General features: G+C 38.0%; 1 protein-coding gene across 1 annotated transcript in view; it reads left to right on the forward strand.

Annotated features, from left to right (window-relative positions):
• Positions 1 to 9,003, forward strand: part of ARID2 (AT-rich interaction domain 2) — a 93,389-nt gene that overhangs the window by 81,496 nt on the left and 2,890 nt on the right. Inside the window, exons 17-20 of the mRNA XM_038152972.1 lie at positions 3,773 to 3,911; positions 4,011 to 4,096; positions 8,379 to 8,502; positions 8,594 to 8,685. Of these exons, the coding sequence (XP_038008900.1) occupies positions 3,773 to 3,911; positions 4,011 to 4,096; positions 8,379 to 8,502; positions 8,594 to 8,685 (441 nt within the window). The remainder of the gene's footprint in view (positions 1 to 3,772; positions 3,912 to 4,010; positions 4,097 to 8,378; positions 8,503 to 8,593; positions 8,686 to 9,003) is intronic.

Consider the following 9,003-nt stretch of genomic DNA (forward strand, 5'->3'; position numbering starts at 1 on the left):
CATTGCACTTGACCTTCTGTGTGGTGAAGATAGAACCAAAATGTTAACATTTTCCTCAGATATGTATTGTTTATTCATATTCCTTGAACAGATTAAAAACAGGTATATTAAATCTCCTGTAGGCTTCCTGGTTCTGTTAGATGTAAAGAAAAATCTGGAATTGCCACCTGTTCTTTTTTTTTTGTTTGTAGCTCTCAATCTTAGCTGCTTTTATTGAGTAGTTTAAGTGGGAAACAAGAAGAGTCTTTTGAGCGGATCATTAGTCTGTGTGAACTTCACGTTCACTTCTTGGTTTCATTCTCAATTGCTTAGCTTTTTCTTTTTCCCTAGGATTAAGCAGGCATTTTCATCACAGCAGAATGATAGAATACTGGGTTGGTTTTTTTTTGTGATGTTTGTAGCTAACTAGAAAGATATGACAGGAGGCACATTTGAAAAAATAATTTTCTCCTGTTTCTCTATGCATGTTCATTTGTTTAATTCTCAAAAAATACTAGCATTGTGTTTTCCTTCAAAGATGCAATGCAGAACTCAGTGAAGGCCTTAAACATTTTATTGTGAAGCAGTATAAATATGAATAAATAAAATAGTATGTTCTTTTCCTACTGACTAATTTGGCTGCTCCAGTCAGCAGTGTTCAGTGGTGTGTATTGGTGGTTTGGTTTGAGTTTTTTAGAACTGAATTAGGAAACATTAGACCAAGATTTGAAATGCCACAGATTTAGTAGTGTCAGAAGACTACAACGAGATGAGGCTGAATTATGCAAATAGTTGAAATGGTTGGCCTCTGGCAGATCTGTTCACATTTAATATCTGAAGTGGAAGTAAAATTCTAAAAGGTGTCAGTCAGCACATTACTTTGCATTAAGGATGTAACAGAAAGTAGGTGTTTTCCTTTGAACTTCAGCTGTCTGCAGGTATTGCTAATTGTATGCAGCTTAATTTAAAAGCTGCTGTTTTGTTTCACAGACAGGCAGATGTCTGCTCTTGAATTGCTTTGTATTTAAAAAGTAAATTGAAAATGCTATTGAATCTCCAATGCCTGTCAAGTCAGCTGTTAATGTTCTGTTCTAGTTGGACAGAACCATGGATGAATTAAGTGTGTAACAAGAGTCTAGACTGAACTGACCATATTGTCAGTACATAAGCTTTTTTATTACAATAGTTAGGTATTTCTTTAAGGAAAAATAGTGTTCCTCTGCAAAATCGTACTAAGTTTGAATCTTTATAGGTCACTGATTGAAGTGTGTAACACTGAATATATTACACAGTGAATGAGCCAACATAACTGAAATAGCATTATTTTTCTGAAGCTTTGCCATGTTGAATGAAATGTTTAGCACTGTATTTTGGATTTCACTTAGGCCATGAAATTTGTTTCATCTGTGCCAGAAATTATTCATAAAATGGTTAGTGCCAGGCTTAAGCTGATTACCCTTTATTGTGGGAAGATCTTTCTGTCCTTTGAAACACCCACTGTTGAGCCAGTGTAGATGCAAAACATTTTATTTTCATTTCCTACTATGGGTTATCAGGACCAACAGTAAGAGGAAGGTCTGTCTCCTTCTCAGCTTCCCCTCAGTAAGAGGTAACTGGCATGTAAAAGATGAATGTTTTTAAAGAGAATAGTATTTATTGCCAATGCAGAGCTAATTGCTGTATTGCAGGTGGTTACTGCAGTAGCATTCAGTTTATAACTAAGACTTGTCTGTGGGTGAAATTACCTCTTTGATGTATTTATAGTATTCAGGTATCAATATGTATACTTAGGCCTAGGCATCAGTTGCAAGTATGTTGAAATTAGTAGTGGGATGTGGAAGGAGGTGGCTGGATCAAAGCACTCACTGATCTGCTGTTCATAAGCTGAGAGTGTGTGAGGGCAGCTGGTGGCCATGACTTCCCAAATGGCAGCAGCTATGTTTCTAGACCTCTGTGGCCCAAACATTATGTGGGTATTGATGAGCTGGGTTAGTTGTATTGAAGTGAATTTTGAGCAGCTAAATCTTTAGGTCATTTTTTTCCTCTGTTGGAGTAAGGGACCTAATTTGTAACATCTGAGATACATAAGGTGTATGTATAGACTTAAAAAACCTCAATGTTTTGAGTCATTCACTATTTTCCTGTCATGTATTTTGAAATACAGCAATTCTCCTTTACCAGCTTATATATGTTACAATAGCACATCATTTGTCTACGTGAGATTGGAGGTAGCCTAGGTTGCAGCAGTCATGCATTGGTGGAGCTTGCAGTCTTGAGAAATTCAGGTCATGTAAGGAGTCGAGTCAGGCTCTTGAACTTGTGAGAAGGCAGACTTCTAGCTGTTAGGGGAGGTTCTTGGGGACAGAGAAGTGGAACAGAGCTGGCAAAACTGGAACTGATCCTGGCAAGGTACACAGAAAATAACAGGAAGGGCTTGTACAGGTACATTAATCAGAAGAGGATTGTGAAAGGAGGTGTACCCTTACTGGTGAAGAGGTAACAACATACAAAGCCCGCATGGCTTCAGCAAGGCAAAATGCTGTCTGACCAACCTAGTGGCTTTCTGTGATGGAATAACTGCATCAGAGGGTAAGGGGAGGGCTACAGAGATAATTTGTCTGGACTTCTGTAAAGACTTTGATGTGGTCCCCCACACATCCTTCTTCCTAAATCAGAGGGAGATGGATTTGATAAATAGTCTGGTAGATGAATTAGGAATTGGTTGGACAGTCACATCCTGAGGGTGGTGATCAGTGGCTAAGAGTCTTGATGGACTTCTGTGACACATGGTGTCCCTCACGGGTCTGTACTGGGACCAGTGTTATCTAATATTTTCATTAATGACAGGGTTGAAGGGATCTGCTGCAGCCTCAGCACGTTTGCAGATGACACCGAGCTGAGTGGTGCAGTTGACACACCTGGAGCACAGGATGCCATCCAGAGGGACCTGGACAGGCCTGAGCAGTGGGCCCATGGGAATCTCATGGGGTTTGATGAGACCAAGCACAGGGTGCTGCACCTGGGTTGGGGCAAACCCTGGCATCAGCCCAGGCTGGGGATGAAGAGATGGAGAGCAGCCCTGCTGAGAAGGATTCGGGGGTGCTGGGGGAGGAGGGGCTGGACATGACCCAGCCATGTGTGCTTACAGCACAGAGAACCAGTCAATGTGCTGGCTCCACATCCAATCACCTCCAGCCAGGAGGTGGTTCTGCCCATGTTCTCTGCTCCAGTGAGACCCCACCCGCAGTGCTGCATTCAGTTCTAGGGTCCCCAAAACAAGAAGGACATGGACCTGCTGGAATGAGTCCAGAGGAGGGCCACCAAGTTGATCAGATTTATATAAGGTCTGAATCTGACTCCTAGTGGAGAAGGAAAATGGGAGAAGGAATATAAGAGATTCTCTTCTTTAAATATATTCTATATTTTAATATATAAATATAAAAATATATAAACCTCATCTAGCTGTTCATAGTTTGTTGCTGTATTTTGCTTGTATTGCAGAGAATGGGTCTGTTGGAATTAACATGCATTATTTCTTTGGTGAAGTGTAAGTAGAAAATAGAATCATATTATTTCAGTCAGATTTGGAAAAAACATATTGACATTTATTGGTAGCTCTCTGGTAATATGTATACATATTTCCCTTCAAAATTTTACAGCTTTCTGTTTATCAATGCGTGTCTCAATTCAGAAAAAAAAGGTTAACCACTATGAGTTGATGTTTGTTATATTTGTACTTAACCATTCACTGGGGAAAAAAATAAAATTAAATTTCCCTCTCCTCTTTTTGTAGGTGGTTTCAGACACCATCACAGGTTTTCTATCATGCAGCAACCGAGCATGGAGGAAAAGATGTCTACCCAGGGCAGTGCTTATGGGAGGGATGTGAACCTTTCCAGCGGCAGAGGTTTTCCTTCATTACCCATTTACAGGTACAGATTTTCTTTCACATGTTACTTCAGAAAACAGTAGGAATTTCATGGTAAATTTCCACACACCATTCTTACCGTCTTTCTCTTTTCCTCAAATAGGATAAGCACTGTTCCAGAGATGCTTTGCTTGCAGGATTAAAGCAAGATGAACATGGACAAGCAGGAAATCAGAAGCCTTCCAATAAGTAAGAGATTTGAGCCTCATTAACAATAGAAAAAATAAGAGAATTAGAAATTATTGAAAGAGTTTGTTCATAACTTGCCTTATCAGGTGAAACTCTGCATATGTAAGAATCTGTAATCAAATTTGAGGTCTGTTCCAGTAAGACAAAAAGGGGAATACATTCTGATGCAGTTGCAGTTACCTTAAAAAAAACCCCCAGGTAATTCTTTAAAGTATATGGGTCAAAACTCTATGATGAACATTATTCTCAACATGGTCTGCTATTTTTTTGCCTGACTGAACAGCATTTTATAACTTTGCTTGTAACAGGGAAGTGCTTGTCATACAAATGGAAAGTTATTTATTGTGTATGGTTCATGTGTCACACAGCTGAGATGGATTGTCTTGTAACTTGCAGTATTCCTTCCAGTTTTGTGGTCTGAATTTTGGCTGATTTGATCCAGGGACTGCTGTAATAAACTTTCCTTTAAACAAGCAAGCAAGATAAATGATAAAGACTCCTCAGAGTCTTCTGATTTTGTGTTGCTGTCTGAAATCAGATTTGGCTGTTCTCTTTCCCAGAATGATTTCGACCATCTGGAATTAATATTGCAGAGTGCAACCCAATTGGTGTGAGGTTTTGGGGCTGGCTGTGTTAATAGTGGAATTGTTCAAGGTTCAGTTACTTGTGCAAGTGTGTTAAGACCTGGCCTTTGTTAGTAACTGACTGGAACCACTTTAGATGTAATTACGTGGTCCCAAGCAGATTTTTGCAGTTCTCTTTTGTGGCTTGTAAAACTGCTATCAAGCTGCTGGAGGCAGCAGAGAAGGTCAAGTTATGAAAACTGAGCAATTTAGTTTGAGAATCCTTTTATTTTTTAATATAAAAAAGCATCTTAACACAGACTTATGATGGCTTTATGAGGCCTTGTTTCATTAAACTGAGCAACACTCAGACCTTGGAAAACTACAGAAAGAAGAATTATGGTAATGTAGTCTTAAATAGTTGGTAAGTGAGAAGTGTAGGGCTGACACCATCTACTAGCATGATGTGTTCTTAACTCTGCCTTTTCATAATGTTCCATCACACAGATAACACTTTCCAGTAGCTATGTGTCCTCAGAAGCTTCTTTTAAATTTGCATAGGTACTCGTAGGAGAAAAACTGTTCATACATCCCCTCTTCTGAGGCAGAATGCCCTAATTAGGTCAGATTCAGAAAGCAGGAATTTTCACACATAACCAGGTCTTGCTAACGTACTGAGACTGCAATATCACAACATACTAAGGATGTAATTTCAGAATACAAATTGAAATGAGAACATTCCTCTGCTCAAAGTCCCATGTTTTATGTTTTATGTCTTGAAAAGATGTGCAGATGTGGTGCATAGGGACATGGTTTAGTGGTGGATGTGGCAGTGGTTAATAATTAGACTTGGTGATCCTAGAAGCGTTTTCCAGCCTAAATGATTTTATGATTCTGTTCTGACTCTCTGTGACATCCCTTATTGCTTCTCACAGCTGTGCATTGCGTATGGTGAGGCAACTGGCTATAGTTTTTGTTAGATTGCATGGTAAATCAATGCTCATCGAACAAAAGAGTGGGCTTGCCACATGAGTGGAATCTATTTGCCTTACTGTCAGTTGAACACCAGTATAGGAGGTGGGCTGGAAAAAAGGAAGAGATGAGACCTCTCTCTGTCAGCACTCAGAGCAGTTAATACACTTCCTGTCTTGTGAAGACGTAAATGTTCCCTTTGTGTTACTTTTACTCTCCTCCCTTAACATACAGGAAGGTTTTGGGGAAGTGTAGTGTGTCCTGTCCCCCACATTACCTTACAGCACTGCCCCACAGTTCTGTTAGCACAGCTGAAAAAAGCATCCAGCAGCTACATCAGGGAGACAAGACTTGATAATTTGCTTTCCAGAATCATTGATGTGTCAGATATAACCCTAAGCTCACTCCAGCAGCTCACCTCAAGCTGTCTTACAGGTTCATGTTTGAAAGCTGTCTTTCAAAGTCTTGGCTTAATGTACTTTTTTCTTAGTCCTAGAAGTGTGTCAGGTATATCAGCTCACAACTCTGATGCTCCATATCATTAAACTCATGTATGCAGCTCTGAAGCAGCTGAAAAAAAACCTGGTAGTGAGACAAAGCATGTTTAAGTCATCAACTTTTAGGCATTTATTAGGTGAACTCTCTTCACTGTTTAGTAAAAATTACACTTACCTCAGAGACTTCAGACTGTGAGCATTACCAGTGCTGGAAGTAAAACAGAGCACAATGTAACAGACACATTCCCTGATCATCCTTTCTGTCTATCAGAACACCATACCCACTTGAAAAGATCTGTAATGGCTTTTCTAGAACCAGTTAGGCAACATAAAGCTGCATTACAAAATTGGTTTTATACCCTAATTCTGTATTTCTATTATTTTAACTCTTCTGGATTTCAGAGGTAGCTGAGTATTACATTCTGAAAGGTCAGGTAGCATTAGCAGTTTAACTGTGTGTTGGCTGTAGCTTTATGCATTGGAATCCTTTGGATTCACGATGATTTTTTTTTTCCCTTGTTGCCACTGAAGCAAAGTTGAATATTCTTAATGCTCTGTGGGAGTGGGGCAGGAGATTATTTTAAATCACAAACATAAATGGTAGAGTTTGAACTTAAGTTGATAATACAGTTAAAGAAATTCAAGAAATCTAGATGCTTTGAGAGAGAGATATTTGCCCACAGACACAAGTCAGTTCACTTGGTGTCTCAGTAACTTTTTATCAATTTCTTTTTTCTTCAAACTTAAAAAGAGAATATAATTTTTAGTATGTTCCTAATTTATTGCAGTTGTCCGTTTTTCAGTATTTCTAGAATAGTAATTCAGCCTTCTAAAATATGGTATGATAACTGTTGAAGAGAGACATTCAGAACAGCCTCCACTAATGAATCCTTGTGCTTCTTAATTAATACAGGGAAAACAAAAATCTTCCAGAAATTAAAAATGAAGACAATAATTCTTTTACTGTGGTACTCGGTTTTCCATGAACATGTCATTGCCCACCTTCTTAATTCAGCCTCTGCCATTCTCCTTTAACTTCATAAAGCCTTTTATTTATTTCTTATATATATATATTCTATTTTATATATTTTTGTATTGTATGTATTATTTCTATTCGGCGAGGATGACAGAGTGATTATGAGCTAAGGTGTTAGGGAGGAGTCTGTCTGTTACTACAGTAACCCAATTTTTATCTGGGCTTCCTTGCTGTTAGAACCTCAGATTACTAAGAAAGTCTCTCTAAATAGAGAATTCAAGTTTTATTCTTGGAATAGTCACTTTCGTATAAGATACCTAAATTAAACTCCTACAGGCTTTCATTCAAAAAAAATAGAACATTTACATTTTCATTTATGCCATATTTACTTAAGCACTACTTATACTTCTTAACCAAGTTCTACTAAGGCATGAAAAAACATTATAATGATATTGTTCAAAATATTGAAGTGTGGTGATATTTTTCACCATTAATACTTCAAATGGTTTTTTAAGATGACATTATGAGTAAATCATTAGGTGAAGTTGCATACTTATACATTCTGAACTCTGATGGCATGAGTAATTTCCAAGTTTACACATGAAATACAGCTTTGACTTCAGTGTTAATACTGAAAATGGAGAAATTGCTTCTGCTATGTTTGTTATACCCTGCTTAATTTATTAATCTCAGTCTAAAAGCTGCAGTAACAGGTAATTGATTTTACAAATGTTTGATCTGATTTAAGTTGCATGTTTTATGTCTTATAACATAACTTATGTTATTTTATATTGCTCCTCACTAATCACAGTTAATACATATTTTATATTGTCTTAGTGTCTAATGGTCCAAATGAGCTGTGTCAACTTTTGAGTAGTTATACTTGAAGGACCTTCTCTGGCCAAATCTCAGATGGCATTTGCATAGCTGCTGTCACAGTTCTTGTCTGATAAAACATCCCTTTAAATTGGTGCACTTCAGGAAATGCTGTGTTGTTAGTACAACACAAATGTCCATCACAAATGTCAGGGATGATGAGCAATGCTTCTTCAAGAGAAGTGTTTTTTCACATAAAATAAAGTGCATGACTCCTCTTAAGTGTTTACTATGAGGCTTATCTCTGTGGAAGCAATCATGTATCAACACCAAATGTTAATGGATCTTTGTGTCTCTGTTCAGCTAGGTTAAAAATTGTAAAATAAACCTTCCAAGTTGTTAATTCTCTAGAAAGCAGCACAGAGCTTATTTTATTAATTCTTTTTTTACTAATGTAGGCAGCCAGCTGCAGGGGCTACTGCCTCTACTCCCAGAGCACAGAAGGCCATTGTGAATCATCCAAGTGCTGCCCTAATGGCATTAAGGAGAGGATCAAGGAACCTTGTCTTCAGAGATTTCACAGTTAGTATTGTTTGAATCAAGTATTAGATATTAATTGTTGCCTGCTACTAACTGCAGGGCTTTTACATTTTTTTTGTCTTTACTTTTGTAGGATGAAAAAGAGGGACCAATAACTAAACACATCCGATTAACAGCTGCCTTAATATTAAAAAATATTGGTAAATATTCAGAATGTGGTCGCAGGTAAGCACTGTATAATTTTTCTGGTATCAGTGGGCACTGTTGTTTCTGTTCTTTCTAGTACCAAACAATAGGTTTTACCTATCTATAGAAACCCCAGTAAGTATATTGACTGTACAGTTTCTCTGTCGCTTCTGCACTGTGTCCTTCCCCACACAAACTCTCTGTGTCATCTTACCTAAAGACAGCATTTGTGATCCAGATGATTGAAAAGTGGCTAGCAAATTTGGCAGGTTAAATTTTAGGAGGCAGATAAGAGAAGTCTTTGCTGTCCCTTTTTCTCCACAGCAGTATTGCATGATTCTGAAAATTAATTCTTGT

This window comes from Motacilla alba, chromosome 1A, assembly GCF_015832195.1.
Source record: "Motacilla alba alba isolate MOTALB_02 chromosome 1A, Motacilla_alba_V1.0_pri, whole genome shotgun sequence".
NCBI classification, from domain to species: Eukaryota; Metazoa; Chordata; class Aves; order Passeriformes; family Motacillidae; genus Motacilla; species Motacilla alba.